General features: G+C 45.2%; 1 protein-coding gene across 4 annotated transcripts in view; it reads right to left on the reverse strand.

The window, feature by feature from the left end:
• Positions 1-10: 10 nt before the first annotated feature.
• Positions 11-22,466, reverse strand: part of LOC135557914 (diacylglycerol lipase-alpha-like) — a 55,081-nt gene continuing 32,625 nt past the window's right edge. For 3 of the 4 annotated variants that reach the window (XM_064991623.1, XM_064991633.1, XM_064991650.1), the window contains 8 exons: positions 19,867-19,944; positions 19,510-19,590; positions 19,026-19,168; positions 15,969-16,037; positions 15,804-15,876; positions 13,450-13,658; positions 10,904-11,030; positions 7,121-10,370 (listed from right to left, as the gene is read on the reverse strand). In XM_064991623.1, the coding sequence (XP_064847695.1) occupies positions 8,649-10,370; positions 10,904-11,030; positions 13,450-13,658; positions 15,804-15,876; positions 15,969-16,037; positions 19,026-19,168; positions 19,510-19,590; positions 19,867-19,944 (2,502 nt within the window). In that variant the 3' untranslated portion in view covers positions 7,121-8,648. Of the gene's footprint in view, positions 3,550-4,496; positions 4,670-7,120; positions 10,371-10,903; positions 11,031-13,449; positions 13,659-15,803; positions 15,877-15,968; positions 16,038-19,025; positions 19,169-19,509; positions 19,591-19,866; positions 19,945-22,466 lie in introns of those variants that run through there. The other variant, XM_064991642.1, reaches the window with a different exon arrangement.

The raw sequence follows: 22,466 nt of genomic DNA on the forward strand, positions 1-22,466 counted from the left end.
TTCCAAGTAATTCTCTTTAAAATTGGTTTTGCTTTATTCCATTACAGGCAGGGCAGTGAGGGGTGGCGGGGGTTAAATACATTCTCAATCTGGGACAGGAAGGAAAGGGGAGCAAACCAGGTAAACATGGACAAGACATCATTGAATTATTTATCTGTCAACACAGACCAATTTCTAAATCAGTTATCAATTTTGTTCAATTCTGCCAATAATCTGTCATATAGATCGTTCTCACTAAATATATTCATTTTTCTTCTCCATACATTTGTACTTTTTCTATATATGTCAATATTGATATAGATTTGTAATATACCTGTTATCGTAATACAGTCATTTTCTACGTTATTCTATTTTCATTAAATCTTTTTTTTTTTTTTTTTTTTTTTTACAAAGACAGGAAACAAGACATCTGCATATAAATAAGGACAAAGAAGACACTGCTGTACATGTCATGGTGAAAAGAGAATGTGGCATCTTTCTATGGTGGTGCTGATATAGCCTCTACACTGGGCCGTGACCCACTGCAGCAAAGCTATTTCACACTGGTTGTTCAACACTGTGCTGGCACAGTAGAGACTGCTGTGAGAGCATGGATTTGGGTGGTGTCAAACTGTAATCTGGCCACAGAGTGAGGCCTGTTGAGTGACACCACAGCAAAGCCAATTCTAAGAGTACAGCTTCTATAGGTCACCACAGTGACCCCTTCATAATGGATGTATTGTATCATAGGTCACTGTAATGACCCCACTTCCTATTATAGAATCTGTCTTTCTGCCATCACCATGGCAGCTAGTGGAGGTTGCTGAGTGGTGGAAGGCTCATAATAATGGCTGGAACAGAGCGAATGGAAATCAAACACAAAGAAACCATGTTTTTGAATCCATTCCGATAATTCCGCTCCAGCTATTACCAAGAGCTCGTCCTCCCCAATCAAAGTGCCACCAACCTCCTGTGATGTTGACACCCAGTACTTTTTCACTTGGACAGAGATATTTTCCCACAGAGATATTCCCTTATTTTGAGAGAGTCGGCTGAAATTCACCAGCCTTTCCCAGCAACTGAAAGCCGAACTCATAGAACGCAAACCAAACTGTTACAAGAGTAATAATAAGGATAATAATAACATCAATAATAGTAAGAAACAGTAATAAATAATGTAGTATGTTTGATCCAACCAATACAACTGATATGAAATATGTTTGTAAAATGTTGTGAAAGTGGCCACTACAACCCGTACAGTTCAACCTCAATATGCTTGAGATGAACCAGTTTAAAGGGAACCAAAGACTTAGAAGTCATTGACATAATTGTGTACCTCAGCAAGACCCCTTTAAGAGGAACAATCTCCTACAGTGCATCTGATGTTTTTTTAATAGCATAATTGGCTTGGTAGAAACACTTAGAGAGAGACATGTTTTGGGAGATATGTGCCATGGCAGTGGTGTTGGGATAGCTTCTTCATCCTCTCCAGGGCGTTTTAACACAGTTTGAACGGGAATAGACTGATTGACTATTAAAAGGAAGCGATACCAAAATGTATCTTCTCCCTCTCGGAGTTAAACTTGAAACCTGTATCTTTGTTTTGCCAAAGTGTACATTTTACAGTATTTCACAAACATAAACAATATCACATCTTATAAATACATTTGGCAATACATTTTTGGGCAAAAAGGGGGCAAATTGTGCATTTGATGTGTGAGATGGTCCGTATGTTAGTAAAAGTTACTGACTGACTAGTGATTTCTGTTAAAAAAAATGGATACTACGTTCCTCATGCTATAAAAGACAACCAAAGACCAAAACCACATTCTTAACATTTGTCACAATCACTGTTTTAAGACACATCAATTCTCTATGATCTACACTCCTTCTCTTCCACACTGTCATTTCATGATAGACCTGAGAAACAAAACGTCTCCTCTCTCTCCTCTCTATTGTTCAGAATCTGTCTCCGTTTTTTAAACTTTCCTGATATTAAAGATGAATAAGCTTTAGGAGCTGATGAAGGAGGAGGGTTAATTGTGATTATGTGCCAATGAAAACCCCACCTAGTGTCTAACTCCTCCCTATCCCTGTTCAGTTGTCTCCCATTTGATTAAGTCACGTCACTGCAGGGCTGTATGCTACCATGTGTTGATGTGAGATAGTGTGTGTTGGAATGACAGTCAGTGGTGAGGCTATTCACCCCAAAGCAGAACAGGCCCCTGGCATGCAGACAGAAATTAAAATGTATTATTACAATAGTAGTGAAAATGCTTTACACAGCTTTTGACACCTGAAAATGGAACAAGAGTTTTTCATCGCAGTCTTATTCATTATGGTCTGCCATGTCATGTCTTTGTAAGGTGCTGTAACAGCATAGCAGATTGCATTCCATCGCATGCATGTTCAGTGATACTTTAACATCAGATAGATGCAGCAACGGAATAAGGAAAGAGGAGAGAGAAAGAGTCATGGAGGGACTGAGTGGGCCACTATACCATAGACGCCAGTGTGTTTTCTTCAGGGTAGGGACAGGGAGTGGAGGTTCGTAGTGAGTGCGTGGGAAGAGGTGCTCCGTCGGCGGGAGAGAGGTCATTGAGCTCACCAGAGGAAGAGAGAGGGAATGAGGGTGAGAGGGAGATGCCAGAGGAAGGGTCAGCAGATCCAGCAAAGGTACGCGGGGGCTTGGGGACCAGGTTAGGCTCCATTGTGGCCCGAGCCAGAAGTTGTGTATCGTCCCCCCTCGGTCCTTCCACTGGCCCCTCTCCCTGACCATACGACCCCCGACCGGACTCAGACTCCCCGTCAGACAACTCCAGAGGTGGTGAGCCACTGCCATCCAGCCTAAAGAGAGAGTCCAGGTACTGTGCAAACTCCAGCACTGCCTGACTAGGGTTGCCGTTGGACAGCTGGGCTGGAGGACTGGAGGAGGAGGGCTGTGACTCTCCTGTCTCTGTTTCCCATCCTTCTGCCTCTACTCCCTCCTCCTCCTCATGGCTGATCCGTGGGCTGAGGGGAGCATTAGGGGTGCTGCCTGGGCTGTAAATGCCAGGCATTTGATGGCAAGGGGCGGCACAAGGCTCTTTTTGTGTGAAAGGCTGACCTATGACACTCTGGGCCAGTGGTGCTGGGGAGTGGTGGCCACTATAGTGCGGGGTGGAAGGGGAGAGCCGCATGGGGTAGTCTGGGGTGGAGCCGGATCCCAGAGGAGTGAAGTAAGGTCCTGCCTCTCCCAGCTCGTGCTCTGGGGTGGCCTGGTAGAGGCAGTCGGCAGCCAGCAGCTCAGTGCGGGAGCTGAGAGAGGGGTTCTCCTCAGGGATAGGTGCATTCAGTTGGAAGGGAAGGCACCCCAGCATGGGTGAGCCCCTGAGTGCAGCTGAGGAGCGTCGGGAGTCCAGGCTGTAGAGGGACTCGGCGTCTGACAGACTCTCCATCACAGCCAGGGGGGCGTGGCGGTCCCTCAGCTCCACGGTAAGGCGCTCCCTGGCCCCCCGTAGAACCACTGGCACTGGGGGAGGGGGGCACTCCGCAAAGCCATCCAGTGATATCTCAGAGCGAGCACAGGAACTGAGAGGAGGAAAGGAGGGAAAGAGGATGACAGCAAAGGAAAGAGGGAGATTAGAGGGGAGGGAGGGAATACATTGGAGGCAAAATACAGTAGGAATAATATAAGATGGATGTGAGTAAAGAAAGGGAGGTATTAGAGAGTAGAGATGATAGAGTGATAGAGGAGAGGGGTTGGAGCACAGAGGGGTAGGAGAGAGGGATAAATGGTTACGGTCACACTTCACAATCACTAACAGGTCACTAGACGACTTCTGTTCTACAGGGGCTAAACCAGACGGGGGCGAGGGGACTGTGCACTACAATACGTTGCCACTGATCTGGAGTCAGACCAATGACTGTGGGTCAGAGAGCAAGGACCGTGCATGGGAGAAAGGTAGTGTCAGAGTTAATGCTGTCATGCTTTACTTCTATCTGAACACATAGAATAACAAACCTTGAATGACTAGGTCCATTCTTGCAGACTCTTGCACATAACATACATTCCTTCATTGCCCAAAATAAAGGAAGCACCAACATAAAGTGTCTTAATAGGTTGTAGGGACACCATGAACCAGAACGGCTTCAATGCACCTTGGTATAGATTCTACACGTGACTGAGACTCTATTGGAGGGATGCAACATAATCAAGTTCATGCTCATCCACCATTCAGTGGATTAGGGGTATTGTCATCCTATGGGGGCAGAGCCATGATAGCTAAAATAATGCCAGCATTTTTAGACATAACCCTAAGCATGATGGGATTTTAATTGCTTAACTAACTTAGGAACCACACGTGTGGAAGCACCTGCTTTCAGTATACTTTGTATCCTTAATTTACTTAAATGTTTCCGTTATTTGGGCAGTTACCTGTACACATGCATGAGATTTTTGATTATAGTCAGTCAAACATGTTTCCAGTCTCTGCCCAGACCCTCCCAAAGCTCCACCCATATCCCAGTGGACTAACCGAACACTGCTGTTCCTGCGGTGTTGGGTGGTTGGGGTGGGTTGTTGGGTGGCAGGAGGCGGGGCGGCTGCCATGAAGATGGTCTCTGGGTTCAGGTCCACCTCGGTTGGGCTCACCATCACCTTAGCAGCCGACAGCAGGGCTGTCTTCCCTTTGTTATAGTTCTCCAGCACCTGTCAATAACACGGTAGGAGGAGCAGTCAATTTACTGCTACCAGCATTGTTGACATTATTGACTGATTTGGAGGCTTTGGAAGGACTGAAGAAGGAGGGAGAGCAGTAACAGTGAACTAAGGTGATCAGTAAGGATAATTTAAGTGCTGCAGAACTGGAATTGCTGTATATGTCATTGACATCAGCAAGAACAATGGATTGACAGGTAGGCTAGTACAGGAAAAAGTGAATGTTAAGATTATTGAAAACAAGGCATTAGAGACGAGTCAAAACTGTGTCAAGTGAAGGGAAAGATGAAGGTCAGAAACACTAAGTCCATCCACCCTCATTTGTTTAAGCATGATACTTGAATACTGAACAAACCTGGATAGCACAGGCAAACACCAAACCCGAGTAGATACCAAAGTCATGCACTATACCCCTGGATACAAATCTCAGACTTTCACGTTGCTGCAGAAGCATTCCATAATATGTATGCCTACTCAGATGTACAGTGCCTTGCGAAAGTATTCGGCCCCCTTGAACTTTGCGACCTTTTGCCACATTTCAGGCTTCAAACATAAAGATATAAAACTGTATTTTTTTGTGAAGAATCAACAACAAGTGGGACACAATCATGAAGTGGAACGACATTTATTGGATATTTCAAACTTTTTTAACAAATCAAAAACTGAAAAATTGGGCGTGCAAAATTATTCAGCCCCCTTACTTTCAGTGCAGCAAACTCTCTCCAGAAGTTCAGTGAGGATCTCTGAATGATCCAATGTTGACCTAAATGACTAATGATGATAAATACAATCCACCTGTGTGTAATCAAGTCTCCGTATAAATGCACCTGCACTGTGATAGTCTCAGAGGTCCGTTAAAAGCGCAGAGAGCATCATGAAGAACAAGGAACACACCAGGCAGGTCCGAGATACTGTTGTGAAGAAGTTTAAAGCCGGGTTTGGATACAAAAAGATTTCCCAAGCTTTAAACATCCCAAGGAGCACTGTGCAAGTGATAATATTGGAATGGAAGGAGTGTCAGACAACTGCAAATCTACCAAGACCTGGCCGTCCCTCTAAACTTTCAGCTCATACAAGGAGAAGACTGATCAGAGATGCAGCCAAGAGGCCCATGATCACTCTGGATGAACTGCAGAGATCTACAGCTGAGGTGGGAGACTCTGTCCATAGGACAACAATCAGTCGTATATTGCACAAATCTGGCCTTTATGGAAGAATGGCAAGAAGAAAGCCATTTCTTAAAGATATCCATAAAAAGTGTCGTTTAAAGTTTGCCACAAGCCACCTGGGAGACACACCAAACATGTGGAAGAAGGTGCTCTGGTCAGATGAAACCAAAATTGAACTTTTTGGCAACAATGCAAAACGTTATGTTTGGCGTAAAAGCAACACAGCTAATCACCCTGAACACATCATCCCCACTGTCAAACATGGTGGTGGCAGCATCATGGTTTGGGCCTGCTTTTCTTCAGCAGGGACAGGGAAGATGGTTAAAATTGATGGGAAGATGGATGGAGCCAAATACAGGACCATTCTGGAAGAAAACCTGTTGGGAGTCTGCAAAAGACCTGAGACTGGGACGGAGAGTTGTCTTCCAACAAGACAATGATCCAAAACATAAAGCAAAATCTACAATGGAATGGTTCAAAAATAAATATATCCAGGTGTTAGAATGGCCAAGTCAAAGTCCAGACCTGAATCCAATCGAGAATCTGTGGAAAGAACTGAAAACTGCTGTTCACAAATGCTCTCCATCCAACCTCACTGAGCTCGAGCTGTTTTGCAAGGAGGAATGGGAAAAAATGTCAGTCTCTCGATGTGCAAAACTGATAGAGACATACCCCAAGCGACTTACAGCTGTAATCGCAGCAAAAGGTGGCGCTACAAAGTATTAACTTAAGGGGGCTGAATAATTTTGCACGCCCAATTTTTCAGTTTTTGATTTGTTAAAAAAGTTTGAAATATCCAATAAATGTCGTTCCACTTCATGATTGTGTCCCACTTGTTGTTGATTCTTCACAAAAAAATACAGTTTTATATCTTTATGTTTGAAGCCTGAAATGTGGCAAAAGGTCGCAAAGTTCAAGGGGGCCGAATACTTTCGCAAGGCACTGTATGTGTGGTGTGTACACCGTAAGTAGGTTACTCATCTAAACTGATGAAAAAGAAAAGAGAGCAGAGAGAGCACAGACAACAGTTACTACACATTCATGGTAATCACATCACCACACAGAGAGCACAGACAACAGTTACTACACATTCATGGTAATCACATCACCACACAGAGAGCACAGACAACAGTTACTACACATTCATGGTAATCACATCACCACACAGAGAGCACAGACAACAGTTACTAAACATTCAAGGTAATCACAACACCACACAGAGAGCACAGACAACAGTTACTACACACTCATGGTAATCACAACACCACACAGGTAAATATATTATTTTTCTTTAATGAGTTAAAACACAAAATGAAAAAAAGCATGATTCAAGAACAACATATCATGAATAAATATGAAAACATGTGGATCACAAGCCATGCATTTTCTTAAACACATTGTGACATGGAATACAACATTACAACATGAAAATGACAAATGGCTATAATGAAACATGAAAATAAATGATAATGGGAGTTAACATTGAACAAACATGCATGGTATTGGTATGAAAGCTGTGTGTAACAGGAAGAGATGGACAGAGAGGGAGGTGAGTAAAAACAGTCAGCTAATGATGGGCGTCAATCAGCATAGAAAAAACTAAATGAAGTACAGTACTTTCCTGGACATAACTATAGAACATACTGAGAACCAGGCGAAAGACCAATAAGGCAGCAAGCAGCATGACCTTAGTATTTCCATAGCAACAACAACAACAGAAAAAGGCACATTACCAACACCACCATAGGGGACACAATCAGAAACAAAGCCACCAAGATCAAATACTGTAAAAACACATCAACTAGTAGGTGCATCTCCCACAGCGCAGAACAGTACCAGCGAAGTACTGTTCTGCCTCCATGACCAGTGCTTGACTTGGACTGAAATAGGTGCTGGCACTCATTTTGAGTGCTGGTACTGTTCACATTTAGGTGCTTGAGCTAGGAAAAGGAGCTCAAGCAGTAGAAAATATGAGGTGCAGGTATTCAGCTCTGGTGAGCTCCTGCCCAAGTCAAGCACTGACCATGACTAATAGACAAGCACGTCCTCCCTCTTTGTAACGAGCCCATTGAGATACATTATTAGGTCAATTTATCTTTTGTCTAATTATATCAATGAATTGAGCATAAACCAGGGCTAGCTTAGTACTCCATCATCTCACTAATATAAAGTGGACTGGTCTGAATGTTCGGAGGTTATTTCAGGCTGGTTAATCTGTACAAGTTGTCATCACCGTCAGGTAACAGGCTACTCTAATATAAAACCAGACCATTACAATATATTTGATGTGACCACACAGTCTACAGGAGCCTGGTTGCCAGTCTGTTTGTGCCATCATGCCAACTGTGGGGGAATCAGAGGACTCAGAGACACTTAGCACATCCTCCTTACTCAGGACACCTTGAGCTGCCAATTAGGAACAGTAGGAGGCCACAAGGAATAATAAGGAGGGGGTTAGTGTTAGAGAAATTGGGGTAACCATGGAAACCTCACTGGATCTAGAGAAAAGCGTGCATTAGTTAGTAAGTAGGTTGTGTGGTGGTTTCTCAATCTGAACAATTTGAAGCTAAAGCAAAGAGCAAGACAGGGTTTGTAAGACTGAAGAGGCAGAGGACTGTGAGCTGGAAAGGAGAGGTAGAGGCTGTAACGTTAAACCAGAAGATTTGGGATAGGTTGTGCGGGGATTGTGTATTTGAAGAGTCTACTTGGAGAGATGAAGGGGTATTGGATAGTAGAGGTTCAGAGGGGCTTGGTGGAAGGGTACAGCAGGGTACACCTGTAAGAGAAGTAGATGGAGTCTGTCATGATTGTGGGGGAAAGGGTAGGTCTGTTTGGGGTGGTACTTGATGCTTGAGGGAGAGAGAGTGGGTGTGACACAAAGGTGTAGAGAACAAGTCAGTTTCCTGAGTAGAGGGGCCATTCGATAATAGGGAGACGGCGGGTTGGTCAACGTGGGAGACGGCGGGTTGGTCAACGTGGGAGACGGCGGGTTGGTCAACGTGGGAGACGGCGGGTTGGTCAACGTGGGAGATAAAAGTTTGGTCTATTTGCGGGGAGGTATTTGATGGTTCAGTGGGGGAAAGACTACCTCTATAAGAGGAGGGGTAGAGTGTGTTTGGGGAACAGATGGCGTATCTAAGAGGGGTAGATGGCAGCTCTATTTTGGCAGTAGAGGGACAATCTGAAAGAGAACAGGGAAAGGAAAGGTCTTTGTGGGTATCTGAAAGAGGAGAGGGAGAGAGTGAGTCTTTGTGGGGGTTAGAGGAGGTATCTGAAAGAGGAGAGGGAGAGAGTGAGTCTTTGTGGGGGTTAGAGGAGGTATCTGAAAGAGGAGAGGGAGAGAGTGAGTCTTTGTGGGGGTTAGAGGAGGTATCTGAAAGAGGAGAGGGAGAGAGTGAGTCTTTGTGGGGGTTAGAGGAGGTATCTGAAAGAGGAGAGGGAGAGAGTGAGTCTTTGTGGGGGTTAGAGGAGGTATCTGAAAGAGGAGAGGGAGAGAGTGAGTCTTTGTGGGGGTTAGAGGAGGTATCTGAAAGAGGAGAGGGAGAGAGTGAGTCTTTGTGGGGGTTAGAGGAGGTATCTGAAAGAGGAGAGGGAGAGAGTGAGTCTTTGTGGGGGTTAGAGGAGGTATCTGAAAGAGGAGAGGGAGAGAGTGAGTCTTTGTGGGGGTTAGAGGAGGTATCTGAAAGAGGAGAGGGAGAGAGTGAGTCTTTGTGGGGGTTAGAGGAGGTATCTGAAAGAGGAGAGGGAGAGAGTGGGTCTTTGTGGGGGTTAGAGGAGGTATCTGAAAGAGGAGAGGGAGAGAGTGAGTCTTTGTGGGGGTTAGAGGAGGTATTTGAAAGAGGAGAGGGAGAGAGTGAGTCTTTGTGGGGGTTAGAGGAGGTATCTGAAAGAGGAGAGGGAGAGAGTGAGTCTTTGTGGGGGTTAGAGGAGGTATTTGAAAGAGGAGAGGGAGAGAGTGAGTCTTTGTGGGGGTTAGAGGAGGTATTTGAAAGAGGAGAGGGAGAGAGTGAGTCTTTGTGGGGGTTAGAGGAGGTATCTGAAAGAGGAGAGGGAGAGAGTGAGTCTTTGTGGGGGTTAGAGGAGGTATCTGAAAGAGGAAAGGGAGAGAGTGAGTCTTTGTGGGGGTTAGAGGAGGTATCTGAAAGAGGAGAGGGAGAGAGTGAGTCTTTGTGGGGGTTAGAGGAGGTATTTGAAAGAGGAGAGGGAGAGAGTGAGTCTTTGTGGGGGTTAGAGGAGGTATCTGAAAGAGGAGAGGGAGAGAGTGAGTCTTTGTGGGGGTTAGAGGAGGTATCTGAAAGAGGAAAGGGAGAGAGTGAGTCTTTGTGGGGGTTAGAGGAGGTATCTGAAAGAGGAGAGGGAGAGAGTGAGTCTTTGTGGGGGTTAGAGGAGGTATCTGAAAGCAGAGGTGTAGAGGGCAGCTCTGTTTCAGAGGTTATGACCACAACAGTGCTGGCTGGTTGGCCCTCATCCTCCATCGGCTCTGCACCTGCCTGCTCAGAACTGAGACCAAATGGTTCCAGTACCTGCAGAGACATCATAAGTATCACACAGACATACAAACACACCACTGCAGTTTCAATCACACAACACCATGCTTATTACACCAATACCCAACACACAGCAGACACACTCCAACACCAATGCTGTTCCATCAGAGTAACCTCAGTATTGACTAAGCATGTAGTGCCTGTGGAGCAGACCAGACAGAACATCCAGAACACCGTCAGAGAACAGCACCCTTCTCCAGCTACCGTACAAGAAAACATGAGGTTAGTTCTAACTATTCATTGAAAACATACAATTGTTAGGAAAGCTTTTACAGACAGAAACCCACAAACACATCCATACATTGAACATTCATCCAGTGTCGTCACCTGCCAACTCAGTGTATGAATGATGTTTGATTCATTGATATTTCCCTCTGTGCATTTCACCAGCGCTCCGCTACCTTATTCTGTCATCTTCATTTTATCAACAGGAAACCTCCACTCATCCCATCCAACACACAAAGGAAACCCAGACAGACATGGACAGTGTATCTATTATATTCACAGACCTTGTTGAGTCCCTCCATCACCATGTGAGGCATGTGCTCGTTTAGCATGGCAGGGGAGATGATGACCTCGTTGAAAGACTTGTTATCCCCCCAGAGAGCTGAGTAGGTGGGCTCCTCCTGTCCACAGCTACACACAGAGGGGCATGCTAAATGCTATATGCAGAAAAATGATGTATGCATGCACATTTATACCAAAAGTAATGTCTGAGTAAAGCCAGCCTTTTCCCTAGTACAGTTTCTATCCAATTAGCATTAAACATGTCACACTAGATGTGTACTAAACTGATTGGTAGTATACACTGTCCTCACCCACCTGGACTAAAGGAATGCATTTGTGAGGATGCTGTTCATCGACTAAAATACCGCTAAGCTCACCACAAAGCTCTCAGCCTTGGGACTGAACTCCTCCCTATGCAACTGGGTCCTGGACTACCTGACGGGCCGCCCCCCAGGTGGTGAAGGTAGGCAACATCACCTCCTTCAAACTGATCCTCAACACGGGAGCCCCACAAGGGTGCGTCCTCAGTCACCTACTGTACTCCTTGTATACCCACGACTGGGTGGCCTCACACAGTTCCAACTCCATCATCAAGTTCACTGACGACACAACAGTAGTAGGCCTTATTAACAACCATGACGAGACGGCTTACAGAGAGGAGGTAGGCTTTCTGACGGTGTTTTGCCAGGTAAACAACCTCTCACTCAATGTCAGCAAAACAAAGGATCTGATTGTGGACTTCAGAAGGAACCAAGCTGGGCACGCTCCCATCCTCATCAACAGGGCCGCCCTGGAGACGGTCAAAAACAAAGGATCTGGTTGTGGACTTCAGGAGGAACCAAGCTGGGCACGCTCCCATCCTCATCAACAGGGCCGCCCTGGAGACGGTCAAAAACAAAGGATCTGATTGTGGACTTCAGGAGGAACCAAGCTGGGCACGCTCCCATCCTCATCAACAGGGCCGCCCTGGAGACGGTCAAAAACAAAGGATCTGATTGTGGACTTCAGAAGGAACCAAGCTGGGCACGCTCCCATCCTCATCAACAGGGCCGCCCTGGAGACGGTCAAAAACAAAGGATCTGATTGTGGACTTCAGAAGGAACCAAGCTGGGCACGCTCCCATCCTCATCAACAGGGCCGCCCTGGAGACGGTCAAAAACAAACTTCCTCGGCGTAAGCATCTCCAAGGAGCTGAAATGGTCAAACCACACGGACACCGTGGTGAAAAAGGTTCGGCGCTTAAGATGGCGGAAAGGATAATTGATCTAGATCAAGAATCAGCCACGAATCTACACAAAATTCATCCACCTAAAACTTGAAAGCCTTTTACAAACACTACTCATACCCTTCACTCAAAACAGATCGATATGGGGACTCTTTTATACAACAGCCATTAGGCTGTATAATAGATCGTCTGTTGGTCCCTCCAGTATACAGCATATTGTACTTTCACTTTAAATGTGTAGCTATAACACTCTGAATTCATTATTTTTTGTAGTTTCTGTGTTGTTATATGTAAAGTCTTTCTTTTTCTCCCCAATTTAGTGGTATCCAATTGTCCTTCGTCGGGAGAGACCCTCCCTAACCCAGACGACGCTTGGCTAGACCTCCCGGTCGCGGCCGGCTGCAACAGAGCCTGGGCGCGAACCCAGAGTCTCTGGTGGCACAGTAGTGCTCTAGACCACTGTGGCACACGGGAGGCCCTATGTAAAGTCTTTTTAAGCACATGACCAAACAAATCTCGCCCTCGTGGGGGAAGGCACGACAGTGACTCTTCAACCTCAGGATGCTGAAGAAATTTGGCCTGTCCCCGAGGGCCCTCACAGTGTCCAACAGGAGCACCATCGAGAGCATACTGTTGGGTTGTATCAACACTGCCGCTGACTGCAAGGCTCTACAGAGGGTGGTATGCTCGGCCAAACGCACCATCGGGTGCATACTGCCTGCCCTCCAGGACACCTCCAACAAAGTGTTACAGGAAGGCCAAGAAGGTCATCATGGACCTCAGCCACCCGAGCCACGGCCTGTTCTCCCCGATTTCAACACTCAATATAGGAGCATCATGGCTGAATCAATATAGGACCATCAGGCTGAATAGCCACCACGAGGCAGCTACCTGCTCCCCCTGTCCCTCTCCTGCCCCCCGGACTTCATTTTACCTCCCCCTCAACGGACCCCTACCTCCCCCTCAACGGACCCCTACCTCCCCCTCAACGGACCCCTACCTCCCCCTCAACGGACCCCTACCTCCCCCTCAACCCACAATGGACATTTATCCTTGTTACTCACTCGTCACTCTATGGAGAAGTATCCTTGTTTACACACTTAACTACCTTAAATTGCTGCAGCTGTATAGAATTTAAAACAAGCTGTAAATATGTGTCAATATACAGTATATGCCGTCCTGTGATCGTTTTCTATTCTATTTTGACTTTTTATTACTACTATATAAAAGAGGATTCCACAGTACCCTGAAACAACATCTGTGACCCTGTGCATGTGACTAATAAACTTTCTTGTGCCATCATTGTAATGCCAGGGCTCTTACCATGTCTCTGAGGGGTGGTTGTGGACCACGTGGATGACCTTGCCCGGGGGGTAGAGGGGGGTGGAGGCTGACAGGGCGATGCTGAGATCACTGGGATGCAGCCAGAGACGGGTGCTGGGGGGCACGGGGGCTGCATGGGGCTGGGGGCCGTCGTCCACAGGCAGCTCGGACTTAGGAATGCACTTAGTGCCCCCTGCAATGATCCTCCACTGGCAGGGAGATATCAGCAGTTACAACCTATACTGATAGTGGTTACAGCACAGTGTTGATGCTTCCTTTCTGTAGAATATACAGAGCTTGAATCCTAATAAAGATTCCCTGTCTTAGGTCAGTTAGGATCACCACTTTATTTTAAGAATGTGAAATGTCAGAATAATAGTAGAGAGAAGGATTTGTTTCAGCTTTTATTTCTTTCATCACATTCCCAGTGGGTCAGGAGTTTACATACACTCAATTAGTATTTGGTATTTTGTCCCATTCCTCCTGACAGAGCTGGTGTAACTGAGTCAGGTTTGTAGGCCTCCTTGCTCGCACACGCTTTGTCAGTTCTGCCCACACATTTTCTATAGGGTTGAGGTCAGGGCTTTCTGATGGCCACTCATATACCTTGACTTTGTTGTCCTTAAGCCATTTTGCCACAACGTTGGATGTATGCTTGGGGTCATTGTCCATTTGGAAGACCCATTTGCAACCAAGCTTTAACTTCCTGACAGATATCTTGAGATGTGACTTCAATATATCCACAGAATTTTCCTCTCTCATGATGCCATCTATTTTGGGAAGTGCACCAGTCCCTCCTGCAGCAAAGCACCCCTACAACATGATGCTGCCTACCCCATGCTTCACTGTTGGGATGTTGTTCTTCGGCTTGCAAGCCTCCCCCTTTTTCCTGAAAACATAATGATGGTCATTATGGCCAAACAGTTCTATTTTTGTTTCATCAGACCAAAGGACATTTATCCAAAAAGTCCGGTCTTTGTCCCCATGTGCAGTTGCAAACCGTAGTCTGGCTTTTTTATGGTGGTTTTGGAGCAGTGGCTTCCTCCTTGCCGAGCGGCTTTTCAGGTTATGTCAATATAGGAATCGTTTTACTGTGGATGGAGATACTTTTGTACCTGTTTCCTCCAGCATCTTCACAAGGTCCTTTGCTGTTGTTCTGGGATTGATTTGTACTTTTCGCACCAAAGTGCATTCATCTCTAGGAGACAGAACGTGTCTCCTTCCTGAGAGGTATAATGGCTGTGTGGTCCCATGGTGTTTATACTTGTGTACTATTGTTTGTACAGATGAACGTGGTACCTTCAGCTGTTTGGAAATTGCTCCCAAGGATGAACCAGACTTGTGGAGGTCTACAATTTTGTTTCAGAGGTCTTGGCTCATTTCTTTTGATTTTCCCATGATGTCAAGCAAAGAGGCACTGAGTTTGAAGGTAGGCCTTGAAATACATCCACAGGTCCACTCAAATGATGTCAATTAGCCTATCAGAAGCTTCTAAAGCCATGACATCATTTTCTGGAATTTTCCAAGCTGTTTAAAGGCACAGTCAACTTAGTGTATGTAAACTCTGACCCACTGGAATTGTGATACAGTGAATTATAAGTGAAATAATCTGTCTGTAAACAATTGTTGGAAAAATTACTTGGGTCATGCACAAAGTAGATGTCCTAACCGACTTGCCAAAACTATAGTTTGTTAACAAGAAACATGTGGAGTGGTTGAAAACCAAGTTAATGACTCCAACCTAAATTGTATTTATTTTGTTTAACCTTTATTTAACCAGGAAGGGCTCATTGAGATTTAAAATCTCTTCTTCAAGAGCGTCCTGGCCAAGATGGGCAGCACCAAGTCATTACAAAAATTACAGACAAACAACATGAAAACTACAAGTAATTTAGTAAAAACCATAGAATTCACAAGAGTATAACAAATTCAAAAACAGCAAATTAAAAACATTGACAGGTCAGGGAATCAGTCTCAAGATCATTCATCAGTGATTTAAAAATACTCATCGGGTCAAATTCTTCCAGTTATTTTGTCAGGTGTTCCAAGACGATGGCAGTACATAAAAGCCCTTTTACCAAATTCGGTTGGGACATTTGGAACAGTTAGCAGGATAAAGTCCAGCGAACAAAGAGAGTACCCACCACATTTCTGAACAATAAAAATGCCCAAATAAAAAGGTAGTAAACCCAAAATGGCTTTGTAAATAAAAGTATACCAGTGACAGAGCCTACGAGTGACTAGAGAAGGCCAGCCAACCCTGGTATACAAAGTGCAGTGGTGCGTAAGGGTTTTGCAGTTTAAAATAAATATATGTGTCTGTAAACCTGCGACTTCAACTGTACATGCGCTACCTTGGGCTTGTCGCTCTTCTGTAAGACTTCCAGCAGGTGGCGCCGAAACCCCTCCAACTGAGAGAGACCAATCCTATGAGACAAACAGGAGAGAAATGAGTACAGCTGTACACCATGACAGATATGATACTTGAAATAGGTGGGGTTTCTACATAGATAACATACCTTGGGACAAGGTCCTTTCCCAAAACGACAGAAGTGACAAACTCTTTGGAGTACTCCATGGCATCCTCACTGTAGAAACAAAACGATGAGGAGAGTCAAATCAAATCTAATTTTATTGGTCACATAGACATATTTAGCTGATGTTACTGCGGGTGTAGCAAAATACTTGTCAGAGACACAAAAAGTGAAAGAGGATGTGAAAAAAGGAAGAGTGGGTCAGAGTGTGATGTGTACTCTTCTCTTTCCCTCCATCACCACAAACTGTTGCTGCTGAATTTCCAACCAGATGTTTTCCACACACAAAAATCATGAGTCTGATCTCATTCCAACTGGATAAATAATTCAACATCTCTCCACAGCAAGCGTCGATGTGTAGAGGAATCAAGGCCAGCGATGAGTTGCCCTTCGATAAAAATAATCCAAGATATCGACATCGGTGTTACAAACGGGATTGGGATCTAATTAATATCAATAGATAAGATCAGAGACAAATGGACTAGATCACGAGTCACGACTGACAAATATGAAGAAGATCTCAGCACAGAAAACACTGGTGTATACAGAGATGGTGCTTCTGAGTTCCCTGCTTATGCTATAACCTAGAACCTGGATGACTTGAAAAAGGCCTCATCTGATCAGCAGAGATAATCTAGAACCAGTTCTAACCACAAATGACCTTCTCAGAACAGCACTGGACAGGCAGAGCACTGGAACATGGCATATGTTCACACAACCTCTTTCACCATGAGTTACATTGCAAATCCAGTTTGAGGGGGCTGGCCGCTTTAGAGGTTATTCAGCTTTGGCACAAGGCAAAAAGAAACAAGCCCCATAATAGAGGCTAATATCTACTGAAAGAAACAAGCCCCATAATAGAGGCTAATATCTACTGAAAGAAACAAGCCCCATAATAGAGGCTAATATCTACTGAAAGAAACAAGCCCCATAATAGAGGCTAATATCTACTGAAAGAAACAAGCCCCATAATAGAGGCTAATATCTACTGAAAGAAACAAGCCCCATAATAGAGGCTAATATCTACTGAAAGAAACAAGCCCCATAATAGAGGCTAATATCTACTGAAAGAAACAAGCCCCATAGAGGCTAATATCTACTGAAAGAAACAAGCCCCATAATAGAGCCTAATATCTACTGAAAGAAACAAGCCCCACAATAGAGCCTAATATCTACTGAAAGAAACAAGCCCCACAATAGAGCCTAATATCTACTGAAAGAAAAAAGCCCCATAATAGAGCCTAATATCTACTGAAAGAAACAAGCCCCATAGAGGCTAATATCTACTGAAAGACACAAGCCCCATAATAGAGGCTAATATCTACTGAAAGAAACAAGCCCCATAATAGAGGCTAATATCTACTGAAAGAAACAAGCCCCATAATAGAGCCTAATATCTACTGAAAGAAACAAGCCCCATAATAGAGCCTAATATCTACTGAAAGAAACACGCCCCATAATAGAGGCTAATATCTACTGAAAGAAACAAGCCCCATAATAGAGCCTAATATCTACTGAAAGACACAAGCCCCATAATAGAGGCTAATATCTACTGAAAGAAACAAGCCCCATAATAGAGGCTAATATCTACTGAAAGAAACAAGCCCCATAATAGAGCCTAATATCTACTGAAAGACACAAGCCCCATAATAGAGGCTAATATCTACTGAAAGACACAAGCCCCATAATAGAGGCTAATATCTACTGAAAGACACACGCCCCATAATAGAGGCTAATATCTACTGAAAGAAACAAGCCCCATAATAGAGCCTAATATCTACTGAAAGAAACAAGCCCCATAATAGAGCCTAATATCTACTGAAAGAAACAAGCCCCACAATAGAGCCTAATATCTACTGAAAGAAACAAGCCCCATAATAGAGCCTAATATCTACTGAAAGAAACAAGCCCCATAATAGAGGCTAATATCTACTGAAAGACACAAGCCCCATAATAGAGGCTAATATCTACTGAAAGAAACAAGCCCCATAATAGAGGCTAATATCTACTGAAAGAAACAAGCCCCATAATAGAGCCTAATATCTACTGAAAGAAACAAGCCCCATAATAGAGGCTAATATCTACTGAAAGAAACAAGCCCCATAAGAGGCTAATATCTACTGAAAGAAACTCGCCCCATAATAGAGGCTAATATCTACTGAAAGAAACTCGCCCCATAATAGAGGCTAATATCTACTGAAAGAAACAAGCCCCATAATAGAGGCTAATATCTACTGAAAGAAACAAGCCCCATAATAGAGGCTAATATCTACTGAAAGAAACAAGCCCCATAATAGAGGCTAATATCTACTGAAAGAAACAAGCCCCATAATAGAGCCTAATATCTACTGAAAGAAACAAGCCCCATAATAGAGCCTAATATCTACTGAAAGAAACAAGCCCCACAATAGAGCCTAATATCTACTGAAAGAAACAAGCCCCACAATAGAGCCTAATATCTACTGAAAGAAACAAGCCCCATAATAGAGGCTAATATCTACTGAAAGACACAAGCCCCATAATAGAGGCTAATATCTACTGAAAGAAACAAGCCCCATAATAGAGGCTAATATCTACTGAAAGAAACAAGCCCCATAATAGAGGCTAATATCTACTGAAAGAAACAAGCCCCATAATAGAGGCTAATATCCACTGAAAGAAACAAGCCCCATAATAGAGGCTAATATCTACTGAAAGAAACAAGCCCCATAATAGAGGCTAATATCTACTGAAAGAAACAAGCCCCATAATAGAGCCTAATATCTACTGAAAGACACACATGGACATGTTACACAGTGATCTTATGACGGTTGAAGGTGAGACGTTTCAGTGTGCGTGTTTAGTGTACTATCGGTAATTTAGTTCCCAATGCAATTCCAGCCTATACAAGCAATGGGATATGGATGTCTGATGCAAAGTTCTTGATCCGAGTAGGTCTTGGTGCTTTCTGTCCTGTTGCAATAGCTACAAGTGGCTACAAGCAATGGGCCGAGCAAATACATCTACCATATAGTTTGATGACATGATGAAGGCCATAGTTACCTCAGAAGGCCACCTGGTGGAGAGTAGGAGTAGCACTGCAGTGTGGGGTACTGGGGGCGGAGCAGGAAGGACAGGATGGCTGCAGTACCGGCACCAAGGGAGTGTCCCACTATCACCAGCCCGTAGTGCATGGTTCCCTTACCCTGAGAAAAACATTAGGTTTAGACTTGTACACACGCGCACACACACACTCTTCTAATGCTCTGTTCCCATGAAAGTGTAAGTTACGTAAACATGTATTACATTTCAACCAATATACACAAATCCTTTCTACACAGATTAGAATTATACTCTTATACACACACACACACACCCCTCTAACCCTAACCCCCCACCCACTTCAACAAAGTTGTATATTTATTCTAATGTTCTGTTCCCATGAAAGTGTTAGTTAGACAAACGTATTACATTTCAACTGATATACACAAATCCTTTCTACCACACTCCACACGGAGACATATCCACATATTCATCACTCATGTACCAAATCTCTTCCAAAGGCTTGTGACAAGATCATTTCCTGCTCTAGTTTCTTCTTAATGTACTCTGCTGAGTAAACCATCCCCTGAGAGAAGAAGAGAGGAAGTGAGAGAATAGAGGAGAGAGGGAGAGGCAGACTGTTACATTCCATTCATCTTTGCTTCACTTCAGCCTCTATTAAATCATTTTAATCTACTCATTTTACATCTATAAATCATTCCACTTTTGAGAAGTGAAATGGCCCCTGCGCTTTGGGAGCATATTGGACCAATATCTCTTGGGGATGGCTTGTAAGAGGGGAAAGAGACACCCACGGGAACCTTTGATATGACTAGTTCTGGATGGGTGAGTGCATTCTGACCTTGTGGCCCAGCCAGTTTCCATGCTGCTCCTCCACTGGCAGACGCTCAGAGTCCCCTGTGAGATCCGTCAGGGCATCCTAACATAACACACACGCGCGAGAGAGAAAAAAACATGTTATTATACTACTACATGCACTTAAAGAGATTCTCTGGTACTTTTGTAAACTTTTTAGCCACTCGTTCTGAAAGTAGCACTCACGAGCCAAAAGTGGTCCCTGAAAATTGTGTACTACTTCACGCGTGCAGATATGTGGACCATATCATTGCCCTCTGTCTCCCGGCAACCTCATTGGATTACACTGGGCAGGCCTATACTAGCTGTCACTCAGCGGCAGGTAGCCTAACGGTTAGAGCGTTGGGACCGTAACCGAAAGGTTGCTTGTTCGAATCTCTGAGCTGGCAACGTGGAAAAATCTGCCCTTCTGCCCTTGAGCAAGGCAGATGTCAATTAAGGCAGCCACACGGCACCTCTCTGATTCAGTTGCTGGGTTGAATGCAGAAGACACATTTTGGTTGAATGCTTTCAGTTGTGCCACGGACCCTTTCAAATGCGAGGGACTGTACTCATTGGCCAGAACTCAAATTGTTAGGGGGCTGGGCCACATTGGCACGGCACAGCTTGAAGAAAACAGTCGCTTTCAAACTAGGGATTTCGTGGCTAATTGAGGTATAACAGTAATTCTGCTCATAGATTATGCATGTATGAACTACACATTGACACATCTAGACCAAATTGTGAGGTTTAAAAAATACTTTCTTAGTTGCAGGAGCATAACTTTAAGTGGAGGAGGTGATAACAAAAGATGAAAGACAAGAGAGACAGTGTGTGTGAGAGAAAGAGAGAGACAGTGTGTGTGTGTGTGTGTGTGTGTGTGTGTGTGTGTGAGAGAGAGTGTGAGAGAGAGAGCGAGAGAGAGAGAGACAGTGTGTGTGTGAGAGAGAGAGAGCGAGAGAGACAGAGAGACCGTGTGTGTGTGTGAGAGAGAGAGAGACCGTGTGTGTGTGTGTGTGAGAGAGAGCGAGAGAGAGAGACCGTGTGTGTGTGTGTGTGAGAGAGAGCGAGCGAGAGAGACAGAGAGACCGTGTGTGTGTGTGAGAGAGAGCGAGAGAGAGAGAGAGACCGTGTGTGTGTGTGTGAGAGAGAGCGAGAGAGACAGAGAGACCGTGTGTGTGTGTGAGAGAGAGCGAGAGAGACAGAGAGACCGTGTGTGTGTGTGTGTGAGAGAGGGCGAGAGAGACAGAGAGACTGTGTGTGTGTGTGAGAGAGAGAGACCGTGTGTGTGTGTGAGAGAGAGCGAGAGAGACAGAGAGACCGTGTGTGTGTGTGTGTGTGTGAGTGAGAGAGGGCGAGAGAGACAGAGAGACCGTGTGTGTGTGTGAGAGAGAGCGAGAGAGACAGAGAGACCGTGTGTGTGTGTGTGTGTGTGTGAGTGAGAGAGGGCGAGAGAGACAGAGAGACCGTGTGTGTGTGTGAGAGAGAGCGAGAGAGACAGAGAGACCGTGTGTGTGTGTGTGTGAGAGAGGGCGAGAGAGACAGAGAGACCGTGTGTGTGTGTGTGTGTGAGAGAGAGAGCGAGAGAGACCGAGAGACCGTGTGTGTGTGTGTGTGAGAGAGAGCGAGAGAGACAGAGACCGTGTGTGTGTGTGTGAGAGAGAGCGAGAGAGACAGAGACAGTGTGTGTGTGTGTGTGAGAGAGAGCGAGAGAGACAGAGACCGTGTGTGTGTGTGTGTGTGTGTGTGTGTGTGTGTGTGTGTGAGAGAGAGAGAGAGCGAGAGAGAGAGAGAGCGAGAGACCGTGTGTGTGTGTGTGTGTGTGTGAGAGAGAGACAGAGAGACCGTGAGTGTGTGTGTGAGAGAGCGAGAGAGACAGAGAGACAGAGAGACTGTGTGTGTGTGTGTGAGAGAGAGCGAGAGAGACCGTGTGTGTGTGTGTGTGTGTGTGAGAGAGAGGGCGAGAGAGACCGTGTGTGTGTGTGAGAGAGGGCGAGAGAGACAGAGACCGTGTGTGTGTGTGAGAGAGAGCGAGAGACAGAGAGACCGTGTGTGTGTGTGTGTGAGAGAGAGCGAGAGAGACAGAGACCGTGTGTGTGTGTGTGAGAGAGAGCGAGAGAGAAAGAGACCGTGTGTGTGAGAGAGAGCGAGAGAGACAGAGACCGCGTGTGTGTGTGTGTGTGTGTGTGTGTGTGTGTGTGTGTGTGTGTGTGTGTGTGTGTGTGTGTGTGTGTGTGTGTGTGTGTGTGAGAGAGAGAGAGACAGAGAACGAGAGAGAGAGAGAGAGACCGTGTGTGTGTGTGTGAAAGAGAGCGAGAGAGACAGAGAGACCGTGTGTATGTGTGTGTGTGAGAGAGCGAGAGAGACAGAGAGACCGTGTGTGTGTATGTGAGAGAGAGCGAGAGAGACAGAGAGACCGTGTGTGAGAGAGAGCGAGAGACCGTGTGTGTGTGTGAGAGAGAGCGAGAGAGACAGAGAGACCGTGTGTGTAAGTGAGAGAGAGCGAGAGAGACAGAGAGACAGAGAGACCGTGTGTGTGTGTGAGAGAGAGAGCGAGAGAGACAGAGACCGTGTGTGTGAGAGAGAGCGAGAGAGACAGAGACCGTG

This window comes from Oncorhynchus masou, chromosome 2 (genome assembly GCF_036934945.1).
Source record: "Oncorhynchus masou masou isolate Uvic2021 chromosome 2, UVic_Omas_1.1, whole genome shotgun sequence".
NCBI classification, from domain to species: domain Eukaryota; kingdom Metazoa; phylum Chordata; class Actinopteri; order Salmoniformes; family Salmonidae; genus Oncorhynchus; species Oncorhynchus masou.